The sequence below is a fragment of the Helianthus annuus genome, chromosome 10, assembly GCF_002127325.2.
Source record: "Helianthus annuus cultivar XRQ/B chromosome 10, HanXRQr2.0-SUNRISE, whole genome shotgun sequence".
NCBI classification, from domain to species: domain Eukaryota; kingdom Viridiplantae; phylum Streptophyta; class Magnoliopsida; order Asterales; family Asteraceae; genus Helianthus; species Helianthus annuus.
This window is the reverse complement of record NC_035442.2, coordinates 84,350,805-84,371,881: the sequence shown is the minus strand read 5'-3', so window position 1 is coordinate 84,371,881 and position 21,077 is coordinate 84,350,805. Positions and strand designations below refer to the sequence as shown.

The 21,077-nt window shown below is 39.1% G+C and overlaps 1 protein-coding gene across 1 annotated transcript; it reads left to right on the top strand.

Moving 5' to 3' along the window:
• Nucleotides 1-1,884: 1,884 nt before the first annotated feature.
• On the top strand, nucleotides 1,885-19,401 carry LOC110881648. Its single transcript, XM_035978226.1, has 3 exons — nucleotides 1,885-2,562; nucleotides 16,634-16,681; nucleotides 19,371-19,401. Exons 1-3 carry the CDS (start codon nucleotides 2,228-2,230, stop codon nucleotides 19,399-19,401), a joined length of 414 nt encoding a protein of 137 aa, XP_035834119.1. The 5' UTR covers nucleotides 1,885-2,227.
• Nucleotides 19,402-21,077: the final 1,676 nt, after the last annotated feature.

Below are 21,077 nucleotides of genomic sequence, written 5' to 3'. Positions count from 1 at the left end.
GAGAGATGGAGAGGAAGAAGCCGTTCACGAACGATCGGTCTTCTCATTACATGCCACGCATTCGGTTTCTTCCAGGTATGTTTAAATTTTGGTGGTCTGACCCGTTTGAAAATTTTAAAATATTTTATTATTCCACCATTATATTTTTAAATATTTTTGAGTATCAGGTGGAATTAAACGGGTTGGATAGGGTCCAGATCAAAGAAAAACCTCCTGATTAAATTCAAGTGTGGGGAGGTTTTGTAGAGTTTGTATTTTGAGTCGTAGTTTTTGTATATTGAGTCTTAGTAGTTTTTGAGTTTTTTTTTTTCAAGTCGGTACTGCTTTGGTTTTTGCTTGTTTGTGTTTATGCAGGTTTGAATATGTACCACCCGTACTCAATCTCCATTCGGGTGATTTTGGAGCTGCTTATCAGAGTTCAGGCATTTATCAAGTGTACCAGTCAGTGTCAAAGCCGATCGCGAACGAAATGCTATACGATCGAGCTGGATTGGACGAGACCGTGGGAGCATACGCGTTATTAACCAGCTAAGTCTTTCCAATTTTGCCCTTTGTTTTTTTTTATTTCTTATTTATTTTTAGTTTTTTTTAGTCGGTTTCCATCCTACATTGAGGACAATGTAAAGTTTAAGTGTGGGGATGGGAACTAGTGTTCAGTGTGTCTAGTTAGTAGTGTCTTGAGTCATAAAAAAAATTCAAAAAAAAATTAAAAAAATTGAAAAATCCAAAAAAAAAAATTGAAAAGATTAGAAAATGTCTTTTGAAATTAGAAGTTTGCAAAATAAAAATGGAAAATGAGAGAAAAGTCGGGTTTTTTTGTTCGGGGTCAAATAATAATAATATGAGATAATTTAATTGAGCTTGTGTCTTGTTTGGGATGTGCGGGTAGGCCTGGTTCGGTTCTAGGTTCCTTTGATCTTAAATATACCTAAATGTCGGTCTACTATTGGGTTCTCATCTAGGGAAAGTGGGGAAATTGAAACCGCCAAAAATAACATAAGGGGCACCGTTATAAGTCAAAATCGTTAGAGTTTGTGATCATAAAAAAAAATAGAATAAAAAAGTGAGCTGGAAACTAAATGAAAGTAGACATTCCTATGTAGTCTGGGTTGGGGATAGTGACTCAACAGCCGGACTACCGCTAGGGTGTGTGAAATCGACCGTGCAAAGCAATAAAAAGAAAAAATAATAAAAAGTACCGAAACTAAGTAGTCTGTGGTTGGGGATAGCGACTCTACAGCCGGATTGCCTCTTGTGTCGGGAAAGCACCGTCTAGACTCACGAAAGAAAAAAAAAGAGAAAAAGAAAAAAAAAACTGATTGTGAACTCTCTTGGCTTTGATATAAGGCGGTTGGGAATTGGACCAGTGATCGTTCCTTTTGTCCTATAAGTTTGAGGTGGGAATATATGAGCCTGCAATTCCTAGTGTGAGACCCTAGGCGGATTGACCCATATTTGAACCTTAAATTGCATGATAAGGGCTTGGAACCGGGTTTGGGTTTAAGAGGACAAGTATACTTGCAATCGCGGCTAACACAAGTTTCAGTTTTAATAAGTAAATTAATCTTTTGACCCGAACGACTATTCTGACTATGATTCCGTTTTGCATAATTCTTTTTCGGGGACGAAAAAAAGTTAAGTGTGGGGATATTTGATGTAGGTTAAAATACACATATTTGTCCCGTGTAAATTGTATAATTATTGTATAGTTTTTTATTCTTTTTAGTTAGTTTTAGTATGATATTATATTATATTGTGTTTTGTCAAATCCTGGCGCAAATGAAGCAAAAACGAGTAATGAGTACATAACCTGCCAGTTGAGTAGAGTAGGGCGGCGCCAATGACTGAACTAAAATCACCACTATTTTTCTTGATTGGGTCGAGCCCACTTATCTCTATAAAATTAATTTGGTTGAAAGTTAAGATGGGCCTTTAGACATATATGTTTATTGTCAAGAAAGCATAATAATATGGAATACATTACTTGGGCCTACATTAACTGAATTTGAGGCGGCAATTATGGAAGGCAAAATGGGATGACAATTAATTGAAAAGGTGTGCTCGAGAAACAGGAAAGAATAAAATATCAAAAGAGATTAAAATGGGTCATGACCAATAAAGAGAAGAGAGGCATAAGGGGTACACCTATTATTGTTTTCGAAATCCAAGATATACATAGAGCAATTGTTATTGTTTTCGGAAAAGGAGAGTTAGACAGAAGACACTAATGGGCCGCAAGCCCATGAGGGAATTAGTGGACGGCAGAAAGGGAAACATTGCAGGAACAAATTTTTGGAGGCCCATTATTTGCTATAGGGGCGGCAGCCCTGATTGGCTAAGGGGGCGGCAATCCTTATTGGTTGAGTGGACGGCAATTACTTTTAAGGAGGGGACCATATATCAGGTGGACGAAAAATATATTATAAGGGGATCAGACGGCAGCAAGACGGAGAGTTCGATCAACGAAAATTATAATTCTTTTAACGTCTGCGATCAATCAAGAAGAGGAAAGAAAAAGGATTGGTTCGAGGGTTCAAGACACGATCTAAGATTTAATCTCGGGTTTGCAAATAATTAATTTATTAGTTTCGATATACTTTTTGTCATCAAACTTGATACTATGAATTGTTTGTTATTTGAGACTTATTTCTTTTTACTGACTATGGTTCTTGGCTAATTTTCTTTAACTACTTAGATATGGTTGAATGATTGCTAGATGTTTTGATTATATTTTGGATTTATGAATGCTATGGATTGTTTATAAGTTGTAAACGGTTTGTTCTATCAGTTAGATGTGTTTGCGTGCTTGATGTTATTTGAATACTGATTATTGCTTCGTTCGAATCTTGGTGACGGTCTTTATCACGGAATAGAATCGGGCTAGGGTTTCAGGTTTTGGTGAGTGTCTATATCACATAATAAACCTTAGATCCTTTAGGGTGAAAATCTAGTAAGTAACCTTATTAGTAATAATTGGTAATCTTATAAAATCAAGTGCTCTACTAATCGTCAATAGCTGTAAGGTGCGAGATTATTGCTAGGTCTAAGTGATTAAACCGTAAGGTGGGTCCTTCTTAGGAAGTTAACCTTTTGGCTGCTGTCTAGCAAGTCTAGCTGAGAAAACAAGCCTATCCTAGGTTTAGGTCTCGTAAGGGAGTGAGCCTTGTAGGATACTTTTATAAACCCATTAGATGTCTTGTAAATGAGTCTAATAACCGGTAGTTTAACAACCTTTAGGGGATCTTAGTGTGCTCTTGAGAAGGATTATGGGTCCTTAGATTTCCCGAGGGGTGAGAATTTCAAGATCCCGGTTCCATAGCAGACAACTTCCAATTATAATCATAACTAAAAGCAGTCAGGATTCCTGTCTAGGTAGTTCCTTCACCATCCTTGAGTTCAACCTTCGTGTGAGTTCGTGTCTCGTTCGTCTAGTTCGTTTAGTTAATCTAGTTAATCTTTAATTATAATTTTAGAATATTTAGAAACCCCCCCCCCCCATCAATAAACAATTAGTTAAGTCCGTGTCAGTCTAAGTCTAGATAGAGTCATTAGCGTAATTTAGTAGAGTCTCTTGGGTTCGATACTCGGACTTCCTTAGGCTATATTGCATCGATCGGTACACTTGCCGGTCGTGTGGTTTAGGTTTTAGGGAGTCTTAGTTTTATAAATTTAAAACTTAGAGAGTCTAGAATTAGGGTAATTTTAGTTGTTTTTAATTAACCCACTTTCAGCACATCACGAATCTGGACAATCTTGTCCGTTGTCTGAAAGACTATATCAGGACCTGATAATTGAGTGTCTCCTACTTCTGCCCAACAGATGGGCGTTCTGCACTTTCTACCATATAATGCCTCAAAAGGTGCAGCCTTTATGCTGGTATGGTAGCTGTTGTTGTAGGAGAACTCGACCAATGGTAGATGCCTATCCCAGCTACCACCTAAATCAATCACACACGCACGTAGCATGTCTTCTAAGGTTTGGATGGTACGCTCACTCTGCCCATCCGTCTTGGGATGGTAAGTCGTACTGAAGTTTAAGTGCGTGCCCAAAGACTGTTGGAAACTTTTCCAAAAGTGTGACGTGTATCTGGTATCTCTGTCAGAGATAATAGCCACTGGTACTCCATGTAGAGACACAATCTTATCAACGTACAATTGGGCTAACATGTCAGAACTGTAAGTTTCCTTAATGGGCAGGAAATGTGCTGACTTAGTCAGTCTATCTACTATCACCCAAATAGTATCATTTCCTTTCTTAGTCTTTGGCAACTTGGTGATGAAATCCTTCGTCACCATTTCCCATTTCCAAGTGGGAATTTCAGGCTGTTGTAGTAAACCTGACGGCTTCTGATGTTCAGCCTTGACTTGAGCACATGTCAGACATTTAGCTACATAAGCAGCTATAGACTTCTTCAAGCCTATCCACCAGTAGTTTGCCTTTACATCTTGGTACATCTTGTCGGCTCCAGGATGAACGAAATATTTGGAATTGTGGGCTTCCTTGAGGATAACATCCCGAAGTCTTCCGTAAATAGGAACCCATATTCGTCCATTTAATCTTAAAATTCCGTCTTTACCATAGGATAACTGTTCTTCAGTTACTCCTAATTTTTCCTCAGGATAATTAGCTTCTAGCACAGCTTCCATGTGGGCAGCTAACAACCTTTCATTCAAACTGTTTTTGATCTCAATGCTCTTGGCATTGATTCTTATCGGCTTCACTCTTTCCTTTTTGCTCAAGGCATCTGCGACTACATTAGCCTTTCCTGGATGGTATCTTATTTCACAGTCATAGTCGTTCAGAGTTTCCATCCAGCGTCGCTGCCTCATGTTCAAATCCTTTGGATTGAACAAATGCTGAAGGATCTTGTGATCAGAGTATATCACACACTTAGTTCCATACAGATAGTGCCTCCAAAGCTTTAGTGCAAATACAACGGCACCCAGCTCCAAGTCATGGGTGGTGTAATTCTTCTCGTGCACCTTCAATTGACGTGAAGCGTAGGCAATGACCTTGCCTTTTTGCATTAACACACAACCCATCCCGGTGTGTGATGCATCATAATATACTACAAACTCATCAATTCCATCAGGCAATGTCAGTACAGGAGCATTGCTCATTTTCTGCTTCAAAATGTCGAAAGATTCTTGCTGCTTAGGCCCCCAATCGAACTTGCTATTCTTGCGAGTGAGTAGAGTCAGGGGAGCTGCAATTCTTGAGAAGTTCTCGATAAACCGTCTGTAGTATCCTGCCAATCCTAAGAAACTGCGAATCTCCGTAGGCGTCTTCGGCTCTTGCCAGTTCATGACAGCTTCAACCTTAGCGGGATCTACTTGGATACCACGCTCACTAACCACATGTCCAAGAAATTGGACTTCTTGAAGCCAGAACTCACACTTAGAAAATTTGGCATAGAGCTTTTCTTGATGAAGCAGCTTCAGAATACATCGAAGATGCTTCTCATGGTCAGCTTGGTTCTTCGAATAGATGAGAATGTCGTCGATGAAGACGATGACAAATTTATCCAAATAAGGCTTGCAGAAGCGATTCATGAGATCCATGAATGCGGCAGGTGCGTTAGTGAGCCCAAAAGGCCTCACTAGGAACTCGTAATGACCATAACGAGTCCTAAACGCGGTCTTGTGTACATCTTCATCCTTGACCTTCAATTGATGATAGCCTGACCTGAGATCTATCTTGGAAAAGTAGCTTGCTCCTTGTAGTTGGTCGAACAGATCGTCGATCCTGGGTAACGGATACCTATTCTTGATAGTAACCTTATTAAGCTCACGGTAGTCGATGCATAAACGCATCGAACCATCTTTCTTCTTGACGAACAAGATTGGTGCTCCCCATGGAGACGAACTAGGTCTAATGAAGCCCTTAGCTACCAAATCATCTAACTGTGTCCTTAATTCCTTCATCTCCGTTGGCGCCAATCTATAAGGTGCTCTAGCCACAGGTGCAACTCCGGGGATGATGTCAATCCTAAATTCCACTTGCCTATCTGGTGGCAAACCAGGTAGCTCTTCTGGGAAAACTTCAGGGTATTCAGAAATGACAGGTATATCTTCAATCTTGGGTTTCTCTTCATCAATGGTTACCTGTGCCATATAGATGACACAACCCTTTTTCAGACATCTGGATGCCTTGAGCATAGTCACTTGATCAGGCAATCCATGTTGAGTATCTCCCTGAATGGTAAGCGGTTCACCAGACAGAGTCTTGATCACCACTTGTTTCTTGTTGCACATAATCTGGGCTTGGTTATGCGATAACCAATCCATGCCTATCACTATATCAAAGCCAACTAGCTTAAAAGGTAATAAGGACAAAGGAAAAGAGTGGTTCCTAATGGATATGACACATCCATCTAATACAGTCGAAGCGGTTTCTATGATTCCGTCAGCTAATTCCACTTCATATTTTACGCTTAAGGCTTTAATAGGTAAGTTCAATAATTCACAAAACTTATTATCTACAAAGGATTTATCTGCACCAGAATCAAAAAGTACCCTTGCATAGATATCATTTACGAGGAAGGTACCTGTTATTACATTGTCGTCCTGAACAGCCTCCTTTGCATCCATGCGGAAGACCCTAGCATTGGTCTTCTTTCCTTCCTCAGTCTTCTTTGCAAGCTTTGGGCAGTTGGTCCTCAGATGCCCTTTTTCATTACAGTTATAGCATGTGGCATCCTTGATTTTCTTACAATCCAGTGCCTTGTGGTCCAATGACTTGCAAATCCCACACGCTTTTGGCTGAGACTGGGACTTTGACTCATACCTGCACCTCCCAAAATGGTGCCTCTTGCAAACTTTACACTTGGGCTTATCACCCGTCTGCTGATCTCCCTTCTTGGATCGCGACCCTTTCTTGTGGTCGCTGTTTCCTTTGCGCTTCTTGTCTGAACGCCGTGAACCATCATCTTCTCGTTTTCTTTTCTCAGCATCCGCAGCTCTCAGCGATCTCTGTCTAACTGCGTCCAGCGTGAGGGACAGAGATATATCAGCTGCTGATCTGAATGTAGCGGGCCGAGAAGCCTTGACACTTGCTTTGATTTCTGGGGCCAGACCCCCAATAAAACGGGCTATCCTTTTTGGTTCAGGTGTCACAAGGTAAGGAACTAACCTTGACAGAGTATTAAAACTTGTGAGATAAGCCTGGCAATCAAGGTTCTTCATAACCAGAGATAGAAAATCAGACTCTATCTTTTCAACCTCGTGTTGAGGACAGTAGTTTTCCTTGATGAGAGCAACAAATTGATTCCACGACATGTTATACAGTGGAATCTTCCCAGTAGCCTGGATTAAAGACCTCCACCAGGCCAGGGCTTCACCTTTGAAAAACTGGGATACAAACTTCACAATATCTCTCTCAGCACAACCACTAATGTCTACCACCGTGTCCATCTCATCCAACCAAGTCATACAGTCCACTACCCCCTTCTCCCCAGTAAAATCCCGGGGTTTACAAGACACAAAATATTTATACGTGCAACCTTTGGCACGTGGGGCATCATCAAACACAATCTTCTTGGGGTGAACACTTTTCTCATTTGAAGAATGTCTATCATCATCTTTCTTAGACTCATCCTTCTTAGACTTGGGTTGGACAGAGGGTGGTTTGCTGTGACCCTCCGAATGAGTCTTTGGCTTGGCGTGCGGTGTAGAAAGAGTCCTACTGTGAGTCTCACTATACTCACTCTTCTGTCGATCCAAAGCCCTTGTAACAGCATTATCAACTACTACTTGGAACTCTGCACCAGTCAGCCGTATCTTAGCGTTCTCGTGGTTCTCCACCGGACGACTGTTCACCTCGTCCGACCTAGCCATGTAGCTTCAATTGCTACATATAAACAATAATGGGCAAGGTTTTATTTAGAAGCTTTACAAAATTTTATAATTTACTAACCATGGTTTTAAATAGCCATTACTGGTTAATTTGTTAATTATTCATTTATTCAGGACCTTTATTAAAATCCTATATCACATTTTAGTATTAGCATAAAATTCTAGTCCCAAGGACGGTTATAACCAAGATTTTTACAGAATCAAGGTATTCGGGTCTGAATCACAGTTCATTACCCTATTCTAGACAGTGAGTTACAGACTTCTACTGTCTTTCAATCCCAGATAACGTTAATTATTACCCGTAGGCACTTCATCCTTAAAGGATGGCTATTTACTTACAGGGAATTTTAAATTAACCCAATTTTCAAAGACGGCCTATGTGATTTTTACTGCATCACAATTTGCCCAGCATGTTAACATACTTACATATGTTAACATAAATTTGGAATCTTTTAGACAGGTTCTACCATCTTGGCCATGTCTGCGACGACACGTGGCTAGGTTTTACCCCTAAGATTCTCTTTTTAACATAACGCAGATCAATCCTAAGTTGAGACGTTAATTATGGATTTGAATCTAATTATGGAGGTACCATCTTGGCCTTGTCTTAAAATGACACATGGCTAGGTCTTGTCCCTTTTTAGATTTTGCCATTTTATAATAATGGTAGATCTTCTTTATTAGGAATGTTATTTTCATTTTACCTTTTTATTTTAAGTTTATGCATATACTTATTAATAATAATAATCATGAAATTTAAATTCAACCATTCCATTAATAAAGATTAAAAAGTACAACATTTGCCCTAAACGGGACTTCTACAAAATAACATGCCCGCGCAGGGGCGAAATACAAACAAACAAACAAACCCACGCAGGGGTTAACTGAAAGACATGCCCACGCAGGGGCAGAATACTAAAAGACAAGCCCATGCAGGGGCTGAATACAGAAACAAAAAGTCCACGCAGGGACTGATTACAACCAGATAAAATAAACAACAAGGTCTTCAATGACCCCTTCTTTTGGACTTCCCCTTGAGCAAGTCTGACAGACCCTTGAAGAAGCCTCGGTTACTCTCGCGGTCTTCACGAACCACTCGCTCAACTCGGTTCAACCTATCGAGAACCTCTTGTTGGCGCTCCGGCGGAATTAGGTGCGGCTGCGGCGGTTGGTACAGAGGTTGAGGAGGTGGCGGACGCTGGTACCCATAAGTTGGGTAACCAGTGCTCCAAAGACCACCATAGGGTCCTTCCGGGTGACGAGCATTGTAGTCCCATGCTTCCTGGTATGGGTCCACGTTGGCATAGTCGTACTGAGTATGAGCCGGCTGCTCAAAAGGGTTATACGCCGCTGAACCGGCGTAGGCAGGGATTGGGTTATCAAAACCCACTGGTGGCGCCATAGGCGCAGAGTTGATCTCTGGGATGGGGTTTGATGGACCCCCCCATCAGCGGGTCTTCTTCTTCTTCTTGGAGTGGCGGATAATGACTGCCACTCGAAGGCTGTGGAGTGCTGATGCGGACTCCCCCTCGCACGGACATCCGTGCGTTTGACCTTCTCCGCCTCGGTGGCTCCGGAGGCGGTTGCTGTTCCACTGGTGGTGGTGGTGGCGGAGTAACTGCCACAAACCGGGGATCCTCAGAAGGATCCTGTTGCTGTTGCTGCTGCTGCTGGTATGGGGACGAGTGTTCAGAGGGCGTGAAATACCAGTCCCACTGAGTAAATCTCGCCTGGTAACTGTCAGGACCGCGGTAAGGCGATCCGTGGAAAGATGACCCATCGGAGATTTCGATGGGGTGGTTCGGGTCCCGGTAGCAGGCTCCACGGGATCCGTATCCTCGTCCATGTCATTTTCACCCGAGAAGTAATCCTCGGGTCCTAGTGGGTTAAAACCCACGGGTTCTTGAATGAAATTAGCCACCGGCTTTGGAAAGCAGGGGTAGGGTCACTAAAGGAATGGTGGGAATTTGACCGCTGCAATGGTATGAAGGAAGGTGGAGGTGGTCGGGCTCGTTTTCAGATTGCGGCCCGAAAGAATGCAAATAAGACGGTGAAGAGCTTAAGGAGACTGATCGCCTCCCGGGTTCAACGTAAACCCTCCATGGCTCCTGAGGGCTAGTGCTCATCGTGATAGACGGGGTACGCCGGTGCGAAGGCCCGACTTCATGGTCGTGGCTAGTGAAAGGAGCCTTTCCCCGTCCGCGTCTCATCCTTATGGCATGGTTAAATCTGTCAACAAAATAATGATACAACAACAAATATATAATAAAATAAAGACCAAATAAAACAAAACAAAACAGAGTTTGTCCTATGTTCTTTGTCTAGACTCGGAACTCGAGGAATGTGCATTTATTTAACTGAGATTAAACACAAAAGGCTAGTGTTTAATTCACTCAGCGTTGGCTCTGATACCAACCTGTCACACCCCCATTTTTCCACGTGTCACCGGTGGGGGTTCCGTGACGTAGTTGATATCGTCATAGTCAAACAATACAAAATATAAATGCACAACGGAAGCAAAAGAAAGATTTATTTCAACCAAATAAAATTGTAATATTCAGTATCACAAAAGTTGAAATAGATCACAGGCGGATCAAACAAAAAGGAGACTTTTATTCAACAGACTTCATGGATCCTAAGCTTGCGAGACTTATACTGATGCTAAGGAGTGGCCAGCCTATTACGCGTAGTACCTGCACTTAGCCTTTTTGGAAAATACGTCAGTTTACACTGTTAAATACAATTTAACTGACTCATTTTGAAAAGGTTTAAAAATTGATTTGAATGCCCGTGGCACAAAACATTTTATAACTTGGGATCATTATTTGCTTATAATCTTGTAAAAGAATTACATGTTTGTAATGCGTTCAGTATCCGGGTCGTGCCGGGTTAAAGATTAATAGACACACCACATAGTATAGTTCCGCCGCGAGATTTCTTCTCGTACCGACTGTTATACTTTATTGATTTAATGCACTACGGGTGTACGCCTACACCCGTGTGCTAAGGTCGTGGCCATTCTTTGAATGATGCCAAAGATATCCGGGACATGGTCATTAAACCCCCAAAGGCGTTAAACAAACAAAACAACATTTTCAAACGGGTCATTTTTAAAACACTTAACCACCGACCGGTTAAGGTCAATTACCCGACCAAGCGGTATTTTATATACCGTACCCCAAGCCCATATAAGGGAAAATAAGTTAAAAGTATTTACCTGAGCTAAATATAATTTAATCTCAGCCGTATCAAATCAGCAAATAAAGATAGCTTTTACTGGGCTCCTATATCTAGAATTTAAGGTTTTAATAACCTATTAGAATCCTAACGGGTCTTAAGCTTAGACCGGTTAGTTTTAAATGAAGATTACGGTTTAAACGCACGATAAGGCGAAGAACGTTTTAGAATGTGGTTTTGACCCAACAAGCTTTCATGCTTGTTTAATATGGGTAACTTAATCACATTCTGGATTTTGAGACAAAAATGATATGGTTTGGCCCATTTCGGCTAAAATGAGTAAACTAGTTACATAAGCCGATCCAAACGCGTAAAGTGCGTAACGAGTAACCATGAGAGTCATATACAAGTTTCCTAAGTTAATATGCCTTAAACATGTTGTGATATCAGTAAGATACCTTCCATTATGCCCCAAATGGTTTTAAACCAAAACTATGCCTCATAAGGGCATTTTGGTCATTTTAAAGGGTGTAAAAGAGTTTAAATAATAACCTGAGTTACAGGTCTGATTAAATCAGCAAATATACTTAATTTACTAAGTTATAACAGTAGGGTATCAAATATATGTGAAATTTATATCTTATAACCGTACTATGCTCCGTAGGGGCATTTTGGTAATTTCACATATGCTTATAGGGTCAAAACTGACATTCTGAGTTTAAAACATTAGTCTACTGTTAAAATATAAAAATTTACTGACTACATCAGTAGGTTTCAACCCCATATGCTTAAAAAGGTTCTAGCACATACGTATGCGTTAAAAACGCTTAAAAAGGCGATTTGGAGCCATTTCCGGGTTTGGTATAGAAAGCTGATATTTTTAAAATTCCAGAAGGCTTAAAATACCTTATTTAACATATTAGATCAGTAGAAAAAGGTTTGGGGTCAATAGGATTTATAAAACTCATTTTATAGCCCAAAAGGGCAAAACCGGCATTAGCCGAATTAAGCTTAGAACACTAAGTTATGCTCAGCCTAAAATTGAATAAAAATCTTTAAAAATCCCAAAATATTATTTTATAATAGTGGGTACAAATTTTTGTATAAAAATTTGGGTTTAGATAGGCTATATGTAATTTATGCCATTTAATTACTAAAGAAGCTTCTAATTACGCTAATGAGTATAACTCTTAATCTATACCTCAAACTGATCTCAAATTTTAGGTACAAGCTTATAAATCAGTAGCTAAGGTTTCTACCCTTTTACATTTTCAAAAATCATATTTTAAGGTCATTTGGGCATAATGGTCAACATATAAGCATTTAACGGAAACATGGATGTAAATAGGATATCCAATGAACCAAGTTGTATAATCTCAGAGAGTTATACTAACATGTAAATAGGTCCAAAAGAAGCTCTAAGGCAATCCTAAACTTGGCTTAAATGGGTCAGAACTGAAAGTCAAAGCAGAAGTCAAACTATGCGACTTTCGGTTCTAAACCGAGCCTATACAGAAAATTGTCGAGTTGAACATGTTGGGACATGTTCTTACATTAATTACCAAGTTATTTTAATGATCAAACGGGTTGCATGTATCCTACATTGCTAATTATGCATTAATTTGAAAATAAGCATTCTGTTGACTTTTTAAGATAAGCTTTGACTCGACAATTAACATAGCTAGAGTGGGAATCTGAAAATACCCTTTTAAGCGTTTATTACCCACATAATTACCTACTCAAAGGTATTTTTAATTCGAGATATTACTGAGTAATTATTGACTAATCTCGAAGTCAAACCTTAATTACGACGGTTTGACTTTTAGCTAAATTACTAAGCTAAAACGAATTAAGAAAGGTTAAGGGCACTTACAAAGGTCGTAATTAGGATTAGGGATGCTAAGAATGCTTGTGGCTGACCAGAGAAGCTCCAGAAGTTAGCTTATGAGAGTTTGCAAATGCAAGTGTTCACAAGTTGTAACATTCTTCCTCTTATATAGCAATCATGGATGATTTAGATGATTCCACAAGAGTCTACAGGTGATACAAGATCATTACAGGTGCCCCCTATGCATGAAATACCATTGGGGCAGCCCCTGGTATAAGAAACAAACGTTTTAAGTCGGTTACAGACCTGAACTGGCACCTGCCCACGTTTTCTGTTACTGGCACTCTGACGCGGGCCGCGTAAGCCCATAAGGGGCTCTTACGCGGGCCGCCTGGCCTGTCAGAACCAGCCTAACAAGTTTCCAACTTTGCATTTTTGGTCCCTGGTCCTTAGTTACGTGGTTTTAAGTTCCATTTTTGCTATTTCAGCCCTCTAACCTTATTTTTAAGGGCTTTAGGACTTTTACCAACTTAGTTAAGTCTCTTGTTAACTTTGTGAACACCCGAAAGACCTTGAATTTCAATGTTGACGCTTTTAACCCCTCGTACATGAATTTGATCATAACTTTCTCATACGATAACGAAACTTTATGAAATTTTTACCACATATTCTAGCGAGTATAATTTACCGTTACAAAGCTTCGGGTCTGCTAAAAGATCACTCAGAGGTATACTTTGCACATGTTGACACATTTAGCCCCTGTAGTTTGTAATTTCTCACTTTCTTTCATATTTAGCTTCGTATGATCCATGATTTATTCGTTTGAAGGTATAAACATCTTGTAGGGCTATTTTTAAATATAATTATCCATCGTTGACACTTTGGACCCTTATATTCACATAGTTTCTTTGTTTGTCAACTTTAGTCCCTCTAAAGTATTCTTTCACACGTTCAGAGCTTATGACACGTGTTCATACATTATTGGACATAAATTTTCAAGGTGTTACAAAAACCAGGAAACCAACGCAACATAACTAGCTTCCTCAGTAACCACGTGCTGAATTTCGGGACGAAATTTTCTTAACAAGGGGAGAATGTGACAACCCTCAAAATTTCATGTATTCCGTACGATCCATTAATGTTAATTAAAGTACTTGATGACTGTGCTGAATTACTTAACTGTTTTCTGATTACTGTGTTATACTTACATGTGCTTATTAACATACTAGTAGTGTACAGAAAAGTTACTAAATAGTCCGGTATGCTTTCCTGAGTGTTGAAGAATAAAAAATGTTACAAATATATATATATATATATATATATATATATAGGACCCTTCACGGATTAATTAAGCACTTTAACGGAACAGTATCAAACCGAACAACCGAACATTACCCGAAACACCAAAATAATGCTAGAAGCATTGTTTCTGTTTTTCTAAACTAGTTAGGGTCCCCGAACACCCTGACACACTATATATTACTTAATGCACATGAACCACTAACTAGATACTTATTCTTCTAACTAGATTAGTAACTAAACATTTAAAACCCAACCAAGCACACCCCCCCCCCAATCGGTTCTAGAAAGTGGGATCCCCACTTTGATTTCTTTTATTTGTTTATTGTATTTGTATAGTACTTGGGGGACATGTAACACAATGGTTATTAAGATGTTGGAAACTTGTTTATAAAAACCATTAGATCTTCATAACACTCATTCATTCACCAACTCAACACAACTCATCCTCTCTCTTCTCTCTTGGCTTTGGCCGAACACCACCCCACACACCATCATCATCATTCAACCTTCTTCAAGCATTCTACAAGCATAAAAAGGTGTTAGAAGGCATACAACGAAGCTCGGTGTGTTCGAAAGTTGAAGGACCACTCTCATCTTCTTTTATCCACCACATTTCTTCACTTGAACTTCCCTAGTCTTGAACTAGTGGTAAGAACTTAGATCTTTGCTTTTTACATCTTGTTTAAGTGGTTAATAATGTTTAATGGTCAAAATGATAAGAACCCTAATGAATCTTGTAATGAAGTCTTGAAAATAAACTAATTTGGTGATAAAAGTATGATTAAAAGATGAAGAAATTATGATATTCATGTGTTGTGATGATTGTCGGTTGTTGTTACTTATGTAGTTGATGGATCATCATATGGTATTGCTAGATCATGATTAAAAACATGATATAGCAGATGAGAAAGTTAGAAATGTGTAGGATGATGGAATCATCCACACATAAACTATGAACTTGAATCAATAGATGTTTTCTTGAAAAATAAAGATCAAAGTAGGTTATAATCTTGTAGATCCAAAGATCCATGAGTGGTTTTTCGAAAGAACCAAGTGAAAAGTATGAGTTTAGTTAAAACTTGGATCTTACATAAACTTAACACATTTTTGGTGGATAAACAAGTGTAGAAACATTTGTGTAATAAGAAAATTTCACAAAGAAATATTTCTAGAAAATATGACTAGAAGTTGTGAATAATCAAACTCTTTAAAAATGAAGTTTTAAAGCAACTAATCACATTTTTAAAGGTAACAAGACTTACTAAGTATGCTAGTAAGTTACTACACATTTTTATAGATTTTCAAGTTCATGAGTTTATGGTTTATGCTTGTTTTTGACAAGTTTGGTAAATAAAGGTTGTATGTTGTTGAAGGAGAATTGTTTGAATGAATTTTTGAAAAGAAAATGATATGCTAGTAAGCATGGACACCTCCGTTTACAAAGGAAACTCTGGCGAAATTTTCTAAAATCCCAACACTTGGAAAATATTTTTCTAAAACAAGTATTACGAGTATATTTTATAACTTGCGTTTCGAATATAAACTTCGCCATAATTTTTGTAATAAAACACCAAGTATCGGAGGTTGACTTTCGTAAATAAAATTTGATAAATATATATTTAAAATATATATTGTATACTAAATATATATTGTATACTAAAACTCTTGTGTGAATATTTGTTTATTTTACCGTTATATTATTTTAGGTAAAATAATATATAACTTAACAAAGTGCGTTGACGTTTAAATTGTGTGATATGTGATAAAAGTAATGGGTAGATAAACCATACGTGATGTGCATGAGAAATTGATTGTTATTTGTACCTTATTAGGACGTGCCTGATTTCCTGATTACTAGAGTAACTAATCTAACCGAGCAAACCGAGGTGAGTTCACACTTCTCTACAAAGCATGGAAATTCCCGGTGGGAATGGGAATGGGTTTAGGAATAGGGATTCCTCGTCCTTGGGACGTGTTCAGGAATGAGAATTCCTCGTCCTGTTGGGATGGAATTAGACTTACTGGACTAGAACTCTATCAGCAAAGTCCTTCCCTTTATATCGACTTAATCGTCGAGGCTATGGCAAGCGGGTCATTAGTTAATAGCGCTATTAGGTTTAACAAACCTCACACCGTGCCAGTTGGACGGGCGTGTACAAATGGACTATGGCACGTCGGTGGTGATAGATACCGATGCTAGGGCACAAGTAATTTTCGTTAGTAGTCGATATGATAAACGAGTCTGGTAGTTTAAATAATGGGGTAGCCCCCACGGCCGGAGTGCCAGGCTGGTTAGCCAGGAAAGGTGGACATGGGATGGTTAACTGATAAACGTTTTCGAACTATGGGGTAACCCCCACGGCTGGATAGCTGATTAAGATTAAACTACGTTTTTTGGAAACAACTCTATAATGGACAACCAACCGTGAACTCATTCAACTTTGTTGTTAACTCGTTGTTACATGCTTTGCAGGTCGCTAGATGCTATGGGGCTTGCACATGGAGGTGGTCGTTGTGGGATGCGAACTGTTATGTCCCGTACTCAACAAATAAACTTTATGAACTTATGAAACTTATGTTTTTGGTCTTTAAACTTATGAACTACGAACTTATGTTTTGGTTTAACGTCTTATGCTTCCGCTGTTTAAATTGAACTAGGTTAACTTCCTTTTGGTCACCAGTTGTATTGTGGTTGGTTTTATTTACTTAAATACGTTGTTCAATATGATTGGTGGCTTGATCATGGTCGCGTCACGCCTCCAAGCGGTGATACTCCGCATGGTGGAATTTGGGGGTGTGACACCTTAAGCGTTTGAAAATAAATATAAAAGTCATTATGGTTTAGGAAATAGTTCGCGTTAAGGACACTTTTTTAAGTTATAAGCGTCGTTGAAACATTACACATTTGCGCCTTGTCTTATGAAAGTCGTTTGGACAACACGTGTTTTCGTCTTACGGGTTTTCTTGAAAAACGGGCAGGGTTTCCTCTGTTTTTGGACGCCCCCGATAACACAAGTTGTCGTTATTTTTCAAAATCCAATCAATACTCAATCATCAACATAAATAATTTTCGTAAAAATGGCGAAATATAAACTAAACACTAATTCCAATCGGTTCGAGCTCGTATGATGAAATTAATAAAAATCTTAAAATTAACGTAAATAACTATTCGCATCACTAAAAATCTTCACCAAGTCTTTCGTGCCGCTTTCGTCGACTCCAGGTTGACTCGGTTTGACCACATTACCTGAGTTGGCTTGGTTTGACCAAGTCGACTCGCTCCTAGAATTCCGAACCGTGTAGATCTAACCCGAGAATAAAATCCAAAACGCAACAGATCTGACCCGAACCTAAGACGTCACCCGAATCTTGAACCCGCTGAACCACCAGCTGAACCGGAGCCGAGTCGGACCCGTAACACCCGAACCTGAACCATCTGACCTTGTTGACTGCCTTACTTAAACCCGCTGACTTGAACCCATACAAAGTTTCTCAAATACAAAGTTTTCATATAACATGCCTAGGAAGATGATTTTTATTTCTTTTTCTCAACAATATTTTAAAACCGTTTATCCAAAAAGATTTATATCAATCTTTTTCCAAAAAACTATGAACTCGCCAACTTTATGTTGATTTTTCGCATGTTCTTTCTCAGGTTACTTTTTCAAATTAATGCACGGTTGGAATAGGAGAACCATGGGGATTCGAGTACTTACTGTGTCACACCCCCAAAATACCACCTAGGGAATGTCCCTGTTAGGCATGTGACGTACCAACAACGAGCCGCTAATTACGTTGAACCCATAAAAGTTCCAAAATAAAATTCTCAATTATTAATAAAAATACCATCCACAAGTTCAGATGAAAACCAACATGTTCAGCGGAAGCAAATAGTAAACGCAAGTTAAACTGTTTCAAAACCAATGTATAGTATCAATAGTTTAAACAGATAAATCCCTCCAGTCGACCCATGACCACTCCAGCTACTCCAGACATCAAGTTCCCAAATCCAAGATATCTAACAACCTGCAAGCATGCAGACAAGTGTGTCAGACGACGCTTGTGAGTTCAAAGTTTTGTTAACGCGTTTAGTTACCAGGTATGTGTATAAAATAGTTCAACAGTTCAATAATTTGATTTGATGTTGTTATTAACTCGATTACCGCAGATGGCTAGAAGATGTATTTGCCCAACCCCAGTGTCTCTATCAAAACATTGGTCATGCTTTAAAGAAATTAGTTCACGCCCTTCCTCCCCGGTACGGTGTGAGGGTATCAAACCTAATAGCGCTATCAACTAATAACCTCGTTGCCTCCCCGGCAACTATCGGTAGATGTAAGGGGTCTTACGTGATAGACAATGAGTGTAATAACAAACATCCCATTAACCTGACGTTCCTCCCCGGAACGTTACCCGATATCCCTCCATGCTTGGAAAAGAGCAGTGAACTCACCTGTGGTTTACTCGGTAAGATTAAGTATCTTGTTTATCAGTTGGACAAACACGTCCTTAAAAGGGTTACCGATAACAGTCAGTTCTACATGCACATGAACCACATCTTTCACATACAATTACTTCACACATTCGTTGTTCACATAAAGCACACTTATTGTATATGTAATACACACATGTAAATTAACTCATGACAGTTAATCCATTAACCTAGTATCATCAAGCAATTCACTTAGCATGTAACGGGTCAAACATACTACATACATACGTACGTGATTTACTCGCATACACTTCAAGCCCAATATTAAACATGTGCGGCCCAAAACTAATGGTTTACATGGAACTGTTCATCCCAGTTTAACATACTGTCCGAGAGGTTTATGTGTTTGCGCGGCCCAACACAGCCCAACCCATCAATTATGCATTAATCAGTTTGTTTTTGTTGGCCACTAATCCTCAGCCCAACGATAATGGTGAGGTCAGGCCTGGTGCACTTCGTTTTAATATGTGGCCCAACCATAATCAATTTAACAAATGAAGTGAGCCGGCTCTTAATGGATCTCAACATCACCCTACGATACCCATTACCATGTCTCTCGGATCATAAGCTTTACCCCAACCCATTTACCAACAAACCATTTATTTGCTTTACATGATCATGGTAGTTCCTATAACCAACTACCAGTCCATCACACAAACATTCATTATCAACACTCTATATCTTAACCATTAACATCATATCTAATAACTTGAATCAGATCTGTGAATACCCCACCTTACTATCCCTAGTGTGCAAGACTCTTAACAAATACATACCATTAATAGGTCTACCCCACTAATTAACATCACATATCAATCACGTCATAGAAACCCAAACATGTAAATACTCATCAGCCACTATCAAGCCACACTAATTCTTGAATTACCACTACATGTATAATTAGTTTATAATCCGGTTATAGCAAGGAGTTCTAACCATTACTAGCATCAAGAAAATAACAAACAATGATCCATGGCCTCAACAAAACAACAAGCAGATTACAAGAATGATTTAGCATACTAACCGAAGTGTAAGGTGCCTAACTCATTCTCGGGTGAGGGGGATGGCTGTCACCGATTGCACAGGGAAGAGAAGTATATTAGGGTTTTGTGTGATAATGTGTTTTCTAAAACAACAAAGACTTACCCCCAATCCATGCATACAAGATATCAATCAGGCCAAGGGTGGGCTTCTTTTGGGCCGATAATCTTGATACAATTAATAAATAATTTAAGTATTCATAAACACATTCTACTTAAACAAATAAGATGGGCTCGGGTTGTTTTGGGCTTGCGAGACCGGGCCGAGGTGTAACAAGGTTTAAGGTAAACTACAAGGGTTACATGGTCCTAGCTAACCATGTGTAGAGTCCATGAGGAGTGGGCTAGCTCATTCAACTCGGGCCGGTTTCACGTGTGGGTCGAGATAATATGAGGAACTAACGTGTTTGAGTGTCCCACCTTTACGTGCGGCCCAAACCTAGCCATTGACCCAATAGAAAATAATAGAAAACCCACTACATGCACAAGCATACTCAAATACGTTATGCGTTAAACAAGTTTATAGAAATTACAAGCGTTTAACAGATTCACTAAAGCGGAGGACGTGCAAGAGAACTAATGAGAAATCACCAGGCAGAAAGATAGAAAGATACTAACCTTGAAAGTTCGGGTTGTCACATACTGGGCGTTCACCTTCTAGAAGTCTAAGCATTAAATGCTTCTGCTGTGCAATGAAGATACCAGTCAGATCACGCCAACTCTAGTTTTAGCGGGTGTGACATAAATTGTGTGGAAAAAAATATACAAGAGCGATTGGACGAATTATAAAAGAAGAAGGCGGCCAATTTATTATCGGTATTTGTTAGGAGGCTACGGCTGAGAAAATGGGAGCTGATATTATATTCGCTAGGAGGGGCGACGACAGGAGAAAGAAGAAGAAGGCGATTAGTTCGAGGGTTCAAGTCGCGATCAAGATTTAAGTCCGGGTTTGTAAATAGTTAGTGTTTAGTTTTAATAATTTTGTGTTTTTTTAACTTGATACTATTTATTATTTATTATATGAGACTTGTTTCTTTTTAGTGGTTATGATTATTGGCTAGTTCTTTTATACTGCCTAGGTTATGATGGACCCATGTTTGACTAATTATTTTCTATTTGGTTTTGGATATTATTTGTGGGTTTAATAATTAAAGTAAAGACTTGGTTTTTATGGTTTGATGTGTATGCATAATTAATCTAGTTCATTGAATGTTATTCACTTCACATTCTCCTTGTTGAATGTCTTTCAGTTATAGGTTCATGTTAGATCAACTACTGTGTGTTTTTGATTATTTATGGTTGATTGGCCAAGATACCATAGGAGTGATTTTCATAATTTGAATAGGGTTAACTGTTCTACCAATCTCGATAGCTGTGAGGTGAGA